The sequence below is a fragment of the Hoplias malabaricus genome, chromosome 2, assembly GCF_029633855.1.
Source record: "Hoplias malabaricus isolate fHopMal1 chromosome 2, fHopMal1.hap1, whole genome shotgun sequence".
Lineage (NCBI taxonomy): Eukaryota > Metazoa > Chordata > Actinopteri > Characiformes > Erythrinidae > Hoplias > Hoplias malabaricus.
In genome coordinates this window covers 56,653,122-56,671,238 of record NC_089801.1, presented here as the reverse complement: position 1 = coordinate 56,671,238, position 18,117 = coordinate 56,653,122, and the positions used below count along the sequence as shown (strand labels likewise).

The 18,117-nt window shown below is 44.5% G+C and overlaps 2 protein-coding genes across 6 annotated transcripts; one reads left to right on the top strand and one right to left on the bottom strand.

The window, feature by feature from the left end:
- Window positions 1–449: 449 nt before the first annotated feature.
- On the bottom strand, window positions 450–17,153 carry LOC136686531 (zinc finger protein ZFP2-like). Of its 5 annotated transcripts, XM_066660376.1 has the most exons (5): window positions 7,064–7,162; window positions 6,772–6,900; window positions 5,095–5,355; window positions 4,648–4,861; window positions 450–4,249 (listed from the first exon to the last, which is right to left on the bottom strand). In XM_066660376.1, exons 2-5 carry the CDS (start codon window positions 6,772–6,774, stop codon window positions 3,183–3,185), a joined length of 1,545 nt encoding a protein of 514 aa, XP_066516473.1. In that variant the 5' UTR covers window positions 6,775–6,900; window positions 7,064–7,162; the 3' UTR covers window positions 450–3,182. The 5 variants fall into 5 exon arrangements, with proteins under 5 accessions (XP_066516473.1, XP_066516478.1, XP_066516477.1 ...); XM_066660381.1 differs by lacking the exons at window positions 6,772–6,900; window positions 7,064–7,162 and adding an exon at window positions 17,037–17,153; XM_066660380.1 differs by lacking the exon at window positions 6,772–6,900 and having other exon boundaries at window positions 7,064–7,181.
- On the top strand, window positions 5,674–12,397 carry LOC136686554 (fish-egg lectin-like). Its single transcript, XM_066660420.1, has 6 exons — window positions 5,674–5,884; window positions 9,346–9,460; window positions 10,832–11,059; window positions 11,145–11,335; window positions 11,466–11,593; window positions 12,088–12,397. The coding sequence occupies exons 2-6, from the start codon at window positions 9,406–9,408 to the stop codon at window positions 12,227–12,229; spliced, it is 744 nt and encodes a 247-aa protein (XP_066516517.1). The 5' UTR covers window positions 5,674–5,884; window positions 9,346–9,405; the 3' UTR covers window positions 12,230–12,397.
- Window positions 17,154–18,117: the final 964 nt, after the last annotated feature.

Sequence of the window (18,117 nt, the reverse complement as noted above, 5' to 3'; positions counted from 1 at the left end):
TTTTCAAAATCAGACCAGCATCAAATCTAGCAACTTTCTCTACAAACTTTAGCTATGTTATATTAGATAATCAATAGCACAACTTAAACAGACGAAGCAACGGAAGACACAGCTCTCTCCTACGATCTTCGGCTCTCAGACGAGAGATGCAGAAAACACAGCTCTCTCTTCACAGTGTCTTGGCTCCCAGAGATGGAGCTGCGGTAGACACAGTCAGTCCAAACGGCAGATCACACAGATCAGAATGAGCTGCAAATGTGCAAACAGTGCTGCCAAAGACACATTTGATTAATTTTACGTTAAATTTGGTCCTTTTAATGAACCCCTGCACCAAGATCAAATAATTGATTGAGATATTCAGCTTTATTTTAACCATAAGCACTTATGAATGTATAACATGGGCCCAACGGCACGACTGGACCCAGAAACGGCAAAACGTCATGCGTGGCCTCACACTTAACAAGCGGATTAATATATAATAACCTTTTTAAATAAAAGTCCTCAGTTTGGCATCAAAATAAAGCTACATATTTAAAGGACATTTTTTGTTAAATATTTATTTCATCAATAAAACCAATGGTCCTTTATTTTGCTTCTGAATAGTGGTTTAAAACCAGACATAAACAGTTACATTTATCAAAGGAATGAAGAGAAGAAAACAAACAAAGGCTATTTAGGCATTTTTCAATATTGGAAATAACTGAATATTACTTGAAAATATTGGAAATACACATTTCAAATGCATAAAATCAAACAAAACGTTAAACAATGAGCCAAAAAAAGATAAATCTTTCTGAAGCCTGATTATTGGATCTAAACTGGCTGATTTTCTCATTTTTGCAATTGTGCTTGTTTACCTCAACATTTCTACAATAAAAGTTATGTAAAGCAATAAATATTTTGGCAAATACCCCCCCTTATTTACTACAAAATGTCAATCAGCCAAGATTTTTGCAGTGTGTGAAGTTGGTTTCTTTAGATATACACACAGAACTATGAGGCTAATGTTGCTAACAGACAATGAAAGCTAATGTACTCTTGTTAGCGTCATGCTAACTCCATAAATAGATCTTCACTCTGAATACTAAACTAATCTCAAATACTATCACTTTAGAAAACATACTGGAGAAAATCCTACTCTCTGGGCATTAATACACACCAACACATAATATGGGTTTTTAATTTATAAAATAATACATACTGGAGAAAAGTCAAACCATCTAAGATACAGAAGTAAGATTATATACAGGTGAAGCCTCACCAGTTCCATTAAGACTGTGCAAAGAATAAATACAGGAAAAAAAACCCTACCTCTGTTCTTCAGTAAATAATACATAATGGAGAAAAGCACTACATCTGGGCTGTACAATAAATGTAAGGCTACATAACGTAGCCAGTCCTCATCACTTCCATTAAATGTGCAAAAATACACAGTGAAAGAAAGCCTCACATCTTGGCTTTAAGACACAGAATGAATAAAGACAGAAGCATTAATGTTTGCAAAAATACATACTGAAGAAAAATTGCTGGACTTCCCAATGCACAAACAGTGCATACTGGTGAGTAGCCTTATCTTTGGATTTTAACACTTAATTCATACTGGAGATATATCCTTTTTCCCTAGGCTTCGCTATGAACAAAGAAGTGAAGCCAAATCTCTGAATTTCAATATATTGTTATACTGTAATAAAAGAACACATACTGGAGATATGCCTTACTTCTGAGCTTTAAGAAACACAAAAATACATATCAGAGAAAAGCATTAATGCTGGACTTCACGCTGGAAAGAACCCTTACCTCTTGGCTTTAATACATTCAAAGAACACAAATTTCTAGGCAGCCATACCGCTGGACTTTAATACATACTGTATAGAGAACCTGCCACCACATGTCAATACAACTGGAGAGAATCCTTACCCCTGGCCTTCAATACATCATGGAATTCAAAACCTACTGAATACTCAAGATAAGCTGTAAATTTGCTTATGTATAGGTTTACAGATCACTGAAAACACATATTACTGAATAAACCACTAAAGAGTGTGTGAAGCGAGTGTGTGGAGACTGAAACATGCTTAGCATCGTGCTAACTGCTGTACATAAGCTTCTGTTCCTTATTAGCGATGTTAGCCTCTTAGAACCAGTGTAAAATTAAAGAAAAAACTTCAGACAAATGCCAAGTTTGTGTTGATTTGAGTGGGAAAAAAAACATTAAATTACTGTTTACTTTAACACTCTGAAGGAAACACACAAATGTATATTTTATAAGTTATGGCACACTTCATGATTTATTTTTTCCTCAGTATTTCCTCAACATGTCAACTAGACAGAAAATGTAAATCTTATTTGAATACCAACAAATATACTCATCAAAATGAGGAATATTAACCACATCCTGGATTAATTCCACCTCCTGGAACTCACTCACTCATGTTTAGCAGGTGAAAAATAACTTCAGACAGTCTGTTTTCTCTTCCAAAAAACAATGCTTTGTCCCAGTTAGCCCAATCCCAAAATGGTACACTTATTTTCTAGACTCCAGTTGTGTGTGCCATTGAAGGCTACAAGGATGTGTCCCATTTCTCATTGTGGTAGTTAGAAGGGTACTCACTACCACAGAGCCCTCTATATGGCCTTCAGTGAAGACTGCAACAATGCAGAAGTGGCTTCTTAGCCAGAATCCAGGATGCACATGAGAGTAAGATTGTGTTTATTTATTAATTTAACTCATTGTTAAGCGGCATTATGCTTGTAATTTGGATCTAATCATTGTATATGAGCAAATTAGCAATTAGATGACCTGTGTCTCACTGGGTTCTGTCCCAAAATCAGGCATTCTTGAGGTTTCTTGTCCTACAGGTCCGCAAGTAGTTCTCGTCACCCAAGTGGACCACATGGATTTAGAAGTGACGTTTTACCCAGTATTTCTTGAGATATAAATGAAGACATTTTTGTTGACTGATGAACATGGTGTTTAGAAAGACATGGGGAAAAAGGGATTGTTAATTACTGTAATTTCTATCTGCATTATGAGTATCATCTGGTCACTGTCGCATAGGGCACTTACACGAGAACTTGTACCTGGCACGGTCCTGTCCCAAATCCATCCATGGGTTTGAACTTAGCACCGTCTAGGTCGGAGAGGAGGACCACAGGGGTCTCGATAAGTGACACTGTCCTAGTTAAAGTTCCTGAGACTCCGTTTGCTGTCCGTCTGCCTGCTCCTCTGTGCTGTGCTTTTTCCGGTGAGTGAGCAGAGACCCTGAGTAGCTGAAGCTCTCTCCACACACAGAGCAGCGATACGGTCTCTCTCCGGTGTGGACCTCCTGGTGAGCCACCAGCAGCTCGGGGAGGATGAAGGCCTTGTCGCATCGGGAGCACTCGTGCAGCCGCTCGCCTGTGTGCCGTTTCTCGTGGCTCACCAGGTTATCGGAGCGAGAGAAGCTCTCTCCGCAGAGTGAGCAGCTGTATGGCCTTTCCCCTGAGTGAGTGCGGATGTGTTTCTGAAGGTACGGCGGCGTTTTGAAGGACTTTCCACACAAGGGGCACAGGAAGGGCTTCTCCTCACTGTGCGTCCTCTGGTGGTTCTTCAGAGCGCCCAGACGGATGAAGCTCTTCCCACAGAGAGCGCACAAGTGAGCCCTAACGTCGCTGTGGATCTTCTGGTGGAAATAAAGGCCGTCCGGCCTCGAGAAGCTCTTCCCACACACGGAGCAGAGGTACGGCTTCTCCTTGGTGTGGACCGTCTGGTGAATCTTAAAGTCCTTCTTCTCGTTGAAGCTCTTCCCACATTCGGCGCAGGAGAAAGGCCTCTCTCCAGTGTGAAGTCTCTCATGAGCCCTTAGCCGCCCCATCTGCCGGAAGCTCTTCCCACAGTGTGAGCAGGTGTATGGCCGCTCTCCGGTGTGAATTCTCTGGTGCATGATGACGTGGGACTGACTGGGGAAACACTTCCCGCAGAAAGGACACGGGACCAGGTCCTTCTTTGCCTCCTTTTTCTTCTTCTTCTTTGGCTCGGGAGGCTTTTCTCCGGTGTGCTTTCTCTCGTGGTATTTCAGCTGACCTGACTGGGTGAAGCTCTTCTCGCAGTACGAGCACTTGAACGGCTTCTCTCCAGTATGAATGCGGTGGTGTGCATTAAGGTTGCCGGAGTTATAGAAGCTCTTCTCACAGTAGAGACACTGGAAACGTTTCTCTTTCTTGGGAGCAGGTTGAGACGGTCGGTCCCCTCTCTTCTTTCTTTTAGGGCCTGAGAACACAATCAGAAAATCAACTTAGGTGTTTTTCTTTCTCCACAACTAAAACAAGCAGAGGAATTTTAGAGTTCAAGCCAGAGAACCAGAGGAAGCCAGACCAGTAGCAGTGAGCCATAGGGAGAAAAACGAGATGTCCTTCACAGCAAACACTGAAACTGATTTTCTTTAGATATAAAATTCATATAAATATGTTAACGGTAATGAAAATCAGGGAAAGCAGCTTATTTCCCGAGTTATTTTCTGGAGTGTTTCTGTTCATCTACTTCTCTGAAATATCACAAAATTTAAACTGAAAATGCCAGCTGCTCTTCATGTCCAACCAAAAAGAGAAAATTAAACGAAGATATTATACATATTTTACATTTCACTGTAAAATAAACAGGGCTCTTACGAGGAACTACTATTTTGTAGAGTTGGTCCTGGTCCTCTTGTTCCTCCTCTGATAAAAGTCCCTGTTCTTCGTCGTCCTCCTCTTCCTCCTGGTCCTCGGGGGCCTGGCGGTCCAGCAGCCGAACTGAGCAGAGCTTCAGCGGGGTTCTCTGTTTACGTCGGTTCCCCCCATTACAGTCGGCCCTGAGAGATGGAGATCCCGAGACATCCACACGCTGTTGGAAAACAACAACAAACAAACAACTAAAATAAACCACCAGAACAAGACACATATACACTGTGGAAAACAACAACAACAACTAAAATAAACCACCAAAACCAGAGACTTTAAAACTGCAAAAGTTATGGACTGCACCTTTAATTGTTACCATGTGAGGCAGGGGGAATTAGATACAGATAAAGGAAAGGAAGATGTCGGACTGAAGGAATGTTCTGAAAGATCCGGTACCTTCCTGAGGTTGTAGAACTCTCTCTGTTTGATCTTCTTGACCACGGACGCTACCCTCTTCCTGAGGTGGTGGTTCTCCTGCTGAATGGCCTCGATGTCGGCCATGGACAGATCCGTCTCCACCACCTTCACGTAGGGAGTCGTACGGAAGCTGTCCGGGTTGGTCTCTGAGTTCTCTTCCTCTAGCGACTTCTCAGGCACCGGGGCCTCTACCTCCATCCCCCCTCCGACTGCACTCTGGTCTCCACTGGTTCTGTTTATCTGGGACAGACAGAACACAGAGACACATTACTGACAGGGTCACCCACAATCTGAACTTCACCTTTAGCCCAACTGTAGACACACACACACACACTTAGTTAGGGTGTTAGGAGGAGGAAGTGCTGCTGATCCAGAGGACTCTGCTTTCCTATGCCCCTTTCACACATGCGCAGTAATCCAGGCATGTGCATGTGTGAACACAATCCACAACATTGGTCCCAGACATTACACTGCCTTTATCCTCCTCATGCCCTGGTAAAGACTCCGGGTGAAGTCTGAGTCAGTGCGTGTGAGAACGGAGCGGTAAATGTTCCGTAGTTTCTCCTGCACGCGCTGCATAGGCTCCGCCCCCCTCGCCTAAAGCATGTGTTTCATTTCCCCCTGCAAGAGCGCATTTCACACAGCAAATCTCCCACTGTGAGCTGCGTGTATGAACGACCACTCCAGAACATCTCCGGGCCCAACACTCCGAACTTTCTCTAGAACGTCTCTGGAGTTCATGTGAGAAAGCACTACGTATGCCCAACAGGTATTTTAACATTCACTCATTCATTATTTTATCCATTCACACCCCCCCCACACACACACACAGAATAGGAAGGAAAGTGAGAGAGAGAGAGAAAATTAATTTTCATTTTTCTGTACTGGGCACGCTGTAGTAAACTGTGGGGTGATAAAGCGTTACTAAATACCGCGGTCCAAGAGAATCGCACAACCGCCCGAGGCCTGGGGCAGGAACGGGAGAGAGGTTTAACCCAACTCTAATTATCCAAACACACCCGGGGTAAAGCTCTCTGCATCTCACTCTCTCTCTCATACACACACACACACACACACACAGCTAGAGAAAGAGAACAACACACACTATATCAGTGGACTTTTCACTCAGACTGTATCCCCGTCCACACAGAGTCCACTAAACTCACTCCGCTCCGGAACTCAGCCCAGACCCGTGGTGTGTACACACACACACCCCTGTGACCCGGGGCTGAATGTACACACACACACCCGCACTCACCCTCAGTCTCACCGCCGCTTCTTACCCCAGTGATCCTCTCTTTACCCCAAGAAGCCCTCCTTTATTTACCCCAGCCCTCTGTTTACCCCCGCCGTAACTTTACTGTACAGAAATCACATCCACACAAAACTACTAAGGAGAGGGGAATTCACCCTGTGTCAAAATAAAAGCCTCTGTATTTTAATCATACACGGAGCGGGGGAAAAAATCACATTGTGTCAAGATAAAAGCCTCGGTAATTCGCTACACGGAGTGGGGAATTCAGTGTGTCAAAATAAAAGACCCTGTCAATTCACCACAAACGGAAAGTTCATAATGTGTCAAAAATAAAAGCCTATTTATTTCACCACACGTAGTGATAGTCACACTGTGTCAAAATAAAAGCCTCTGTATCTTACCATACATGAAGAGGGGAATTCACTCTCAGACAGAGACCCTCCACACTCACTCTCACTCTCTCTCTCTCTCTCTCTCTCACTCTCTCTCTCTCCACTTTATTCTGGTAGAGAGATGTCTTCTTTTTGCACCTGGAGAAGATTAACTTTAGAGAGGTTCTACAGACAGTGTCTATGAGATGCTCACCTAACTGGCTCAAGAACATAGTTTCACAACCTCCAGTTTCACAGCACATAACTGCCACATGCAAACCTAACTTATGCCACATGTTTAACAACATTTCTCATGTCATACTTTTGCAACTCATCCAAGCCTGCTTTGTGCCGGGTTCCTAAGCATGCAAGAGATCCTCTGGAGGAGTATCCTCTGCAGGGTCTCACTGATGAACGTAGCAGCAGTGCTCTCCTTTGGTGCCTGGATCAAAGCTCCTGTAGATCCCTCCTACACCTGGGCTATTTCAGATACAGTTGTGTTCAAAATAATAGCAGTCCAATTTGACTAACCAGATAATCACTGTTTTTGGTATACATTATATTACCACATGACAAACAATGTAACAGTTCGTGCAGTAGATTCTTAGAAAACCAACAGACTCAGCATTCATGATATGCATGCTCTTCAGTCTGTGTATTTGCATAATTAATTGAAAGGAGTGTGTTCAAAATAATAGCAGCGTGGAGTTCAATTAGTGAGGGCAATCATTCTGTGAGGAAACAGGTGTGAATCAGGTGTCCCTTATTTAAGGGTGAAGCCAGCACATGCTCTACATGCATTTCTCCTTGAAAGCCTGAGAAAAATGGGTCGATCGAGACATTGTTCAGAAGAACAGCGAGCTTTGATTATAAAGTTGATTGGAGAGGGTAAAACTTATAAAGACGTGCAGACAATAATAGGCTGTTCAGCCAAAATGATCTCCAATGCTTTAAAATGGAGAGGAAAACCAGAGAGACGTGGAAGAAAACGGAAGACTACCATTCGAATGGATCGAAGAATAGTCAGAATGGCAAAGGCTCAGGCAATGATCAGCTCCAGGATGATCAAAGACAGTCTCAGGTTACCTGTGAGTACTGTGACAGTTAGAAGACGCCTGTGTGAAGCTAAACTATTAGCAAGAAGTCCCCGCAAAGTCCTGTTAACCCCTGTTAAAAAAAAAAGATAGGTACTGAAGCGGATACAATTTGCCAAAGAACACATCAACTGGCCTAAAGAGAAATGGAGAAACATATTGTGGACCGATGAAAGCAAAATTGTTCTTTTTGGGTCCAAGGGCCACAGACAGTTCGTCAGACGACCCCCAAACTCTGAATTCAAGCCACAGTACACTCTGAAGACAGTGAAGCATGGTGGTGCAACCATCATGATATGGGCATGTTTCTCTGACTATGGTGCTGGGCCTATTTACCGCATACCAGGGATCATGGACCAGTTTGCATATATCAGAATACTTGAACAGGTCATGTTGCCTTACCCTGAAGAGGAAATGCCCTTGAAATGGGTGTTTCAACAAGACAAAGACCCTAAACACACTAGTAAACGAGCAAAATCTTGGTTTCCGGTCCAACAACATTGAGGTTATGGAGTGGCCAGCCCAATCCCCAGACCTTAATCCGATAGAAAACTTGTGGGATGACATCAAAGATGCAGTTTCTGAGGCAAAACCGAGAAATGCAAATGAATTGTCGGATGTAGTCAAAGCATCCTGGGCTGGAATACCAGGTGACAGGTGCCAGAAGTTGGTTGACTCTATGCAACACAGATGTGAAGCAGTTCTAAAAAAACTGTGGTTATTCAACTGAATATTAGGTTAGTGATTCACAGGAATGATAAATCCCAAAAAAAGAGTACGTATTTTGAGTTTGAGTAAAGACAAATGCAGATACTACTATTTTTTGAACAGCCCAATGTTAATTGTTTGGTATTTTCTGTAAATTAGTTAAAAATTATTTAAATTTCTCTTCATGTTTTGATTTGGAAAACAGTATGCAATGTTCCCAATGCATGGAAATAAAAACTGCTATTAAGACTTTGTGCTTAACTAATGTTTTTAAACACACTGCTATTATTTTGAACACAACTGTATGTTGTCCTACTCTGCCATGGAACTGTCCGTCTGGGAAAGAAAGATGCCACTACTCAACCAGTGGATGGTGGGGAGTCTGTGATGCACGGTTAGCTTTCTCATTAGCTGTTTTGGGCTAAGAGTAGACCCAACATTCACTCTTCCACTGGTGTACTCAATGAGGAACAGCAGGAACACGCTCCTCTCCTGAGTGGAATCCAATTTCTGACGCCAACTGTAACATTCATGAGTGAAGACTCTCCAGGACGACACAGGTCTTTAATTAGCCACATTTTATTAAACAGAATTGCACCAATTATGAACAATGATTGCACCCTCAGTGAACATGACCACAGGATCAGTCGGGCAAAGGACCACACCCAAATAAAAACACATTATTATTGAGGAAACCAGCCAGGGGTTCATTGGGTTCAAGGTGTAAATGTCCAAAGTGCAATGTCATTTTGGTTCATCACTCACTTCCTTATACTCTCTTCCCTTTATTTATGCTACACAGGGCTATTACATTTCAGAATCAAATTTTCCGTCAGTACAAACACAGCTATAACTGCAGGCCATGGACAAAATCGCAGTCGTCTTTGTGCTCCTGAATATCTGGACCATCTCTCTGGGTGAGTGCAGCTCTTTCAGTTCCACCAGGGTTTCTCACTGCAGCTGTGGATGAGCTCAGATCGGAACTGAGAGTAGAACTGGATTGTCCCTTCTCTCTCAGAGATGGAGGATTTAAGTGCTGTTGTTTGGGGTTCCACTGTCTCTGTAGCTTTTGGATATTCTCTATACTCTTCAGTCCTGAGGATTAGTTTCAGTTCCAGCACTATTTGTGAGGACAGAGCTGTTCTTTAGCTCAACGAGTTTGGACGGTTGACAAACCCTGTGTTGAAGAGTAATATCTTTCGGGGGGGTTGGGGGGTATGAAGCGTCTACAGACATGCGACAATGGGAAATTAATGGATATATGTCATGTTTTATAAAAATATTATCATAGGGGGTAATTTGATCAAGTCACGTCCCCCTTGGGAGTGGCACCTATTTAAAACCCCAGCAAAACAGAGGAAGATGCCAACGGTTGATTGATTGTAGTTGTTTCTATGTATGTGGTGTATCACAGTGGGTAACAGCAAACAGGAGCCACTGCTGCCTGTCTATGCCAAAGACTGGGGTTCGATTCCCTGCTCGGGTCAGCAGCGCTGATGTTATTTTGACACTCTGCACCTTTTTCAGTCATGTATTGTTTTTACAGGTCACATTTTATATTCATCCTGATTTAGGCCCTTTTCACACTCCTTTTCTCCGTTGTTTTCCCTCTTTGCCCCCTGCCCTTCACTGGACAGATTCACCAGAGCACCTTACTGTGTTGTTGTAGTTCACACGGTACCCACATTGCCTCTAGTGGCCAAGCAGGTGAACCAGAATGAGAAACACAGCCAGGTTTTCTCGGGCACAGAAAGCACTAGTGCTGATGCTAATAGTGACCTGTGCAACTTTAAATCCTGTACATTCATGTGTTATTCATATAGACATGAACATTTAGGGCACTGTCTGGATGCAGTTTACACCTGGTGCCAGGAAAGAAACATATACAACACTGGCACTTTTTCTAACTGGCCCCCGCTCCTCAGTGAGTGTTTTTCTGAGGCGTCCGTATTTTTCCCCTTATGTTCCTCCACCATTTCATACACTACGTGGCATCCAAACTGATGCGTGAGGAGTGTGGAGAAGAGGAGTTCATATTTCTGGACTTCTTCCATTAATTTCTTCACAGCTTGATTCGTGTTCAGCTGACTGCAGACCAGTCACAGTCGAAGTGGTCCATGTTGTCATCACATTGGTACCTACACTTTGTTTACAGCATAGATTTAATGCAGAAGCATAAACGAGCCTTTAGCTTTGTCTCTGGACTCCTAACACTACTCTCGCCTTTACCTAGTCACTCTGTTAAATGTCATAAATGCTAATCTTGGCTGCCATTTCCCTCCTCACAGCTCTTCAGTGCACACAGGTGCCAGGTGTTCTGAAGCAGATTGATGCAGCAAATGGCCAAGTGTTTGGCGTCAACAGCCAAAATGAGATCTTCACTCTGTACAGCAACTCCTGGATGAAAGTCCCTGGATCTCTGACACATGTCAGTGTAGGTCCTGCTGGAGTCTGGGGGGTCGATAAAAATTATTTCATCTACAAACTCGTGAGAGGAGACTGGGTTATCGTGCCAGGTCTGTGGTTCTTTGATATTTAGCAGTGATTTAAGAAATCTTTTCCCTGTTTATTTACATTTCTGTTCATCTGTTCTTGACCAAGGTAAACTAAAACAGATTGACGCGGGGGGAACAGTGTCCCCAGCTGGTGTCAACATGAATGATGATATCTTCTGCCTCCCTGAGGGAAAAGGTTCTGGATGGACCCACATCCCTGGAAAGCTGAAGTATTACAGCTGTGGACCTTACAGCTGTTGGGGAGTCAATAGTGCAGACGCAATCTACATTATGAAGGTATTCTGCTGATAAAGACTAAGCCGCAGCTGGTTCCACCCAGTCGATTCATGATGTAAAGGTTCAGGACTCTTCAGCCTGTGTGTTATATCAGGAACTGTGTTTTCAGTATGACTCTGCTTTGTTTCAGGACGTGACTCAGAGCTCTTGCGCTGGTTCTTTACAATGGCAGGCCATGTCTGGAGCTCTGTCCATGATTGAGGTTTCCCCGGATGGACAAGTCTACGGGGTCAATTCCCAAGGAAATATCTACCAGAGGTGATTTCATTATTGGGAGGAATCACAATGGAGAATGACGTTACACATGTATTTCTCCGTTATATGTTAAGTACAGCAGCACTAGGTAAAATTAGGTTTCGGCTCCTGGGTTCCCCCTAGAGTTGCAATTGACTCCCCCTAGGGTGTATTTTACTTTTACAGCACTGTTCTGAAATCAGGGGAGGGAGGTGGATGTTTTCTTAACCTCTTCCAACATTGACATAGTGCAGTTTCTGCAGTGCTGAGCCAGGAATAGCAACGACAGAGTCTCTATTCTCCCTGCAGACTTAAAAATAAAGGAGCTACAAAGGTCTATTTGAGTGATGCCATAGAAGAACCACTTTTAAAGGTTTAAAAATCCTTAAAATTTTGATTGGAGGGGGACACACTGATGGAGGGAACTGGCGATGAGTAAGAAATGCTGGGGGACTTTTTTCCCCCAAATACAGGCTAAAAGTATCTAACGTCCACAATATTCGGCCGGTGTCTTGCAGGTTGGGAGTCTCCCCAGACAATCCTTCTGGAAGCAGATGGAGCCAGGTCCAGTACGAGCCAAGAGCCTCCCACCTCACCTATGACCTTGGACACCTGTGGATCCTCAATACTGATGGCAGTATCATGGACTGCACTGTGTGAAAGGAGCCTGTGGTCTACAACCTTTAAACTCCCCGTGACACAGAGGCGCTCTCCTGTGATCTATAGTCTCAGTGTAATCATCTAGGCATCAGTATCACAGCTGTTTAATAATCACTGGAGAGACTGACTGCCTGCTGCTATAAATCTACACTGTGATTAAACTGTAATTGAGCACATTTTTGACTGGTGTCTCTCTTATTTGTTTAAAAATCTGTTCGTCCTTGTCCCATCACTGACCCCGTAGGGCTTCCATATGAGGCTCCAACATTTAACCCACTGATAAAACCTGTTACCCCTGTGGGCTCCAACCTGGGCTGGTATATAGGACTGTATATATATACAGTTTGGGCCAGAATGAGACACTATTCCCAAGCTGCGTTACAGTTTTTCCCAAACATTTAAACACATTTCCAGAAACTTGGCTCCATTTATCAAATTCAAAAGAGTTTATTACTTTGTCAAAAAGCCACAAATCTCTGGCCAAATGAACACAGCCCTGAGAACCACGCTCTCTCCTCAGACCTGACCCCTTTCACTAAACCACTACACACAGCTTTTACACTTATCTCCTACAGAGAGTCAAATAAACACTGATATGACACACAACACTGCCATCACACGTGGAGATGTGTGCTTGTGCTTAACGAGGCCATGCTACGCATTCAAATGCATATTAGGGTGTGGAAAATAGATTTTTTTTCTCATTTTGGTGAAGTGTAATGTTCTTTGTCCCAAAGCATTTACACTATGACATGTAGCTGTACGTAACACACACGGGACCCATTTAAAGCAGTGTGTATCAAAACAACGAGAAACACCACAAAGAAAAAAGATCAGAAACAAAAAGGTCACAAAAGAAATGTATTTATTGCAAAATTCATGAAAATGATCACAGTCTTCTCCCAAGTGAGTATGTGAGTGTGTACAGGTGAAACATGAATGAGACGAGTTGGGAGTCGGGAAGTTGAATGTTGAAGGCCAGTGTTTGCAGGCGACCAGTTTCCTAAATGATGCAATATGTTTAGAGATTTGTAAAACTGTGATTTCTTGTGATATTTCAGTGAAAACAAATGGAATTGTGTTTGGAGCTCAGCAGGTCCATTTTTTTGAGAATGCACTAGAGAAAAACTGTAACACCATAAACCCAGGAGTGACCTCACAGGTGAAAGAGGCCATCACCCTTGGCACAAAGACTTTGGCCCTCCAGCGTGGCCAAATAAGTAGAAAGAAGATCAAAAGCAGGCAAGGAAGTCATGCAGCCACACCCCAGCAAGTTCCGGATCCTGGTGCTACATCGACTACTGCCTGTGACCCAGCATTGCTGCCTCTCGTCCAAGCCTGAACGACTGGGTCCGCTATCCTCCCATCTGCTGAGACAACCATGGCTGTCCATGACCTATGGCAATGCATTGGGGCCGGCCTGACCCATGACCAGCTCCAACTTAAAGTGCCTCCTGGATGACAACATAGACATCTTTGCTGCCAGCGACAGAGACTGCAGGCAGACTGGGCTAGTCCAACACACCATTGACACCGGTTCTGCTCTGCCTACTGTCCCAACTACTGTGTCACTCGACATGAGTTGTTGGCTGTAGTATTGGCTGTACGGCACTTCTGTCCCTACTTGCTGGGTAGCAATTTCCTCCTTCGCACCGATTATGCCTCTCTGACTTGGCTCCTAGACTTCAAGCATCCAGAGGGCCAAGTGGCTTGCTGGTTAGAAGTACTCCAGGCATATGACTTTGAGATCCAGCATCGAGCAGGTTGTCAGCATGGCAATGCTGATGCTCTCTCCAGACGTCCCTGCGTAGCCGAAAAGTGTCGTCACTGCCAACGGCAAGAAGAGCGGGGCCAATTATCAATGATTGTAGCAGCTGCTCAAGTTACCCCCGGTGGGGAAGGGTGGCTCCCTCTGACTCCGCAACAACTGGGGCAGCACCAGGAGGCAGACACGGTATTGGCTCAGGTGAGGGTCTGGCTGGAGAGTGCACAGCGCCCCGAGTGGAAGGGGGTGTCAGCACAAGGACCCGAGGTGAAAGCCTATTACTCCCAGTGGGGCAACCTGGAGATCCAGGATGGCCTCCTGTACCGGAGATGGCATGCCCCAGGGCAGGATAAAGACATACTACAGCTGCTAATGCCCCAATCGCTATGCCCTCAGGTGCTCGAGCTGGTCCATGGTTCAGTGGGGACGGGACACTATGGGAACGCTAAGACTCTTCCCCGCCTGAGGGGAAGGTTCTATTGGCCTGGCTGCAGACAAGATGTAGAGTTACATGTGCTCTGCTGCGACACTTGTGCGGCCCAGAAGGGACAAACTCAGCGGTCCCATGCCCCAGTGCAACAGTACGTGGTGGGGGCCCCAATGGAGCCGGTAGGAGTGGATGTTCTGGGGTCCTTCCCCATCACTGAGTCAGACAATCGGTACATACTTGTGGCCATGGACTATTTCACAAAGTGGTCTGAGGCGTATGCGGTACCGGACCAAAGTGCAACTACGACTGCGGGAAAGCTGGAGGAGGAGATGTTTACTCACTTTGGGGTCCCCGCCGAACTCCACAGTGACCAAGGGAGGAACTTTGAGTCACAGGTCTTTAAGGAGTTCTGCAGGCGGCTTGGGGTGGACAAGACTAGGACAACACCACTACACCCCCAAAGTGATGGTCTGGTTGAGCGATTCAACTGCACACTAGCTACTCAACTCGCCATCCTCACCAGTCAACACCAACATGACTGGGACCAACATCTGCCCCTGGTCCTTTGGTCTTATCGAACTGCTGTACAAGAGTCCAGCCAGTGCACACCTGCTGCCCTCATGTTTGGGCGGGAGCTCTGCACACCAGTGGACTTGGTGTTTGGGACCCCACCTGAGCCAGAGATTGTTGGAGGGACTGAAATGGACTACCTTAGGAGGCTGAGGGAACGTCTACAGGTGGTCCATGACTACACTCACCAAGCCCAGGAAGAAGCTGGAGTGCGGCAGAAGAGGGCCTATGACTCCAGGTGCAGGGGGAGGGCTTTTGTGCCAGGGCAGAAGGTCTGGGTGTATTGCCCGGTCCACAAGAAGGGTGTGTCCCCCAAGCTTTGTTGTCACTGGCAAGGGCCTGCTGACATTGTGACACGGCTATCAGATGTGGTGTATCGGGTGCGCATGCCCGGCCGGGGGCACATGGTGGTATTGCACCAGGACAGACTCTAACTATATCGACCACTTGCCTCGCCGACCATTGGAGATGGGGGTACTAGAGGTACCCCATGTACCAACAAGGACGATGCCCCCTCTGCTGGTATCAGGGAGCCTACTCGTCTAAGGCGGTTTCCGGGACACTTGAGAGACTTTGTGTTGGGCGATGGGGTTGTCGGGAATGACTAACCCTTTCTGGTGGGGGCAGCCAATGGGAGGTGCCACTGGTGCAGAGACTCATGGGACTGTTTGTGTTGATTCTTAGATGTTCTAGTTATTAATGGTTTCAGTTAATCAGTGATGTTGTGTTGCTCTTACTGTTGTTTCTGGGTTGTGATGTCAGTTATGCATTGTTAATTTGGGTGGCCACCATGACCGAGATGGGTATGGCAATTAATGACCTTGGGCTATTTTGCTGTGTTGTGAGTCTCTGCCTTGAGTCAATAAAGGGGCTATTTCTTTGGTACACCACCAGGTGGGCACAAGAAACCAGCAGAAGAGCTAAAGAAGTCTCTTCTTCTTCTGGTGCTCGCCACAGTATTTTATCATACACGGAGCGGGGGAAAAAATCACATTGTGCCAAAATAAAAGCCTCGGTAATTCGCCACATAGAGTGGGGAGTTGAGTGTGTCAAAATAAAAGACCCTATCAAATCACCAGAAACGGAAAGTTCACAATGTGTCAAAAATAAAAGCCTATTTATTTCACCACACGTAGTGATAGTCATACTGTGTCAAAATAAAAGCCTCTGTAAATTACCATACATGAAGAGGGGAATACACTCTGCACAGAGACCCTCCACACACTCCCTCTCTCTCTCACTCTCACTCCACTTTATTCTGGTAGAGAGATGTCTTCTTTTTGCACCTGGAGAAGATTAATTTTAGAGAGGTTCTACAGACAGTGTCTATGAGATACTCACCTTTCATTGCTTTTGCAGTTCCCTCGCACAGTTGGACAGTTCTCCCTGGTCTTGTATTTTATATGTTTGTCCCTAGTGTAAATGTTTGTGTTTATTTTGTGAGACTATGTCTCATCTTTTGTAAACTACAGTAAAATTGCTGGGAAACACAAATAAATGACCCTTCTGTTTTTGAACTCTCCCCTTCTTGTTTAATCACATATTGGCTGTAATAGAAAGGTCCTAAATTCTGTCTACTGAGCTGGTGTCCCGAGGGAGGGAGGCACAGAGTCTGAGTGGAATGCTTTTGTAAAACACTGCCTGATTTTTGCTCCAGTATTTTCAAAGGTGTGATAAATATGGCAAGTGAGCATTAGCATACCCGTGTCCTGGCAATGTGTTGATTTATTGCTATTGCACGTATACTTGAGTACTGTAAATGCTGCAGATGATTTAAATATGCTGTATAACATGTTGGTTTAAGTTGACGACATTTTAATTCCAGTTTATTTTGGTTATTAAACATGGGCATAAAAAAGGCATGGGATTAAATATTTTTATTTTTTTAATTCACTTATATTTTTCTCCCCAAAGTCACTAGGAGGGAAGCACTCATTGGCTCAGGAACCTAGTTTCACCCCCCTCCAGTTTCACAGCACATGACTGTCACAAGCAAACCCAACTTACATCACATCTTTACAAACACTGTGCACGTTACATACCTTTGCAAGGTATGGCTGAAGGACTGCAGGGTCTCACTGATGAACGCAGCAGCATGCTCTCCCTTGGTGCCTGGATCACAGCTCCTGTAGATCCCTCCTACACCTGGGCTGTTTCAAGTAAGTTGTCCTACTCTGCCATGGTGACCCATCTGTGACAGTGAACACACACACACACACAACTGAACTAGGGCCTGTGAACACACACCCAGAGTGGTGGGGATCAGTTGTGGATTCGGTGCCTTGCTCAAGCGCTCATCAGCACTTGTTTGCAACCAGTTGTAACCTGCTACTTCAGCCATGTTTCCTTGCTGTTCATACACTTCGCTGCTTAGCTCTGCTATCTTTTATTCCTTTCCTTTTTATTTTTTCGAAACCTACTTGTTTTTCTGTCCGATCTTTTAAATATACACAAGTCAGCAGTACCACGAAGCCAAAACATTTTCTGCTTTTGATAAATTTTGTGTAAAGTATAAAGTAGTGTGATTGCTCTAGGAACAAAGACTGTTTCAACAGGCTACAGTAGAAGAAACTTGTGAAATGCCTCATCATATGGTTCAACACATGTGCTGTCAGAATTGCTACAGCTTTGGAAAGGGATTTTCGGAACCTGCTATCAGAGTGTAAGGACTGGCATTTTGGAGCTGAAAAACAGATCTGAACCACTGCATGCCCTTCATGAGAATCACAAATGCAGTGAACACAACAGAAAGTTCCAGAAGTGTCAGCCGGCCACAAAACCCTAACAAACCTACAGCAGACACCCTGATCTTTGGAGATGACACTGTAAAGGCGGTAACAAACCCAAAACTAGTGCGATGCGAGCCAAATATCACAGTCCCTGAACTTACTGCAAAGTTTCCAGCTGTACTGGCTGAGTACGCGAATGTGAAGAGGCTTATTATACATGTTGGAAAGAATGACACTGTCAAGCAGGAGTCTGAAGTTTTAAAAAGAGACTTTAATGATCTCTTTAACACACTCAGTAAGTTCAACATACAATTTTTCATCAGTGGACCTCTACCTGCAGCAGTATGTTCTGAAGGTTACTGGGATTAAACACTGGCTACAGAACAGCTGCAGG

Excerpts from the sequence above, each read along its gene's own strand:
- LOC136686531 (XM_066660376.1), bottom strand. Across the intron at positions 4,862-5,094 it reads AGTTCTACAACCTCAGGAAG|CGTGTGGATGTCTCGGGATC; the intron begins GTACCGGATCTT and ends GTTTTCCAACAG. Across the intron at positions 4,250-4,647 it reads CTACAAAATAGTAGTTCCTC|GCCCTAAAAGAAAGAAGAGA; the intron begins GTAAGAGCCCTG and ends TTGTGTTCTCAG.
- LOC136686554 (XM_066660420.1), top strand. The coding sequence starts at position 9,406 with ATGGACAAAATCGCAGTCGTCTTTGTGCTCCTGAATATCTGGACCATC. Across the intron at positions 11,336-11,465 it reads ACGCAATCTACATTATGAAG|GACGTGACTCAGAGCTCTTG; the intron begins GTATTCTGCTGA and ends GCTTTGTTTCAG. Across the intron at positions 11,594-12,087 it reads CAAGGAAATATCTACCAGAG|GTTGGGAGTCTCCCCAGACA; the intron begins GTGATTTCATTA and ends GGTGTCTTGCAG.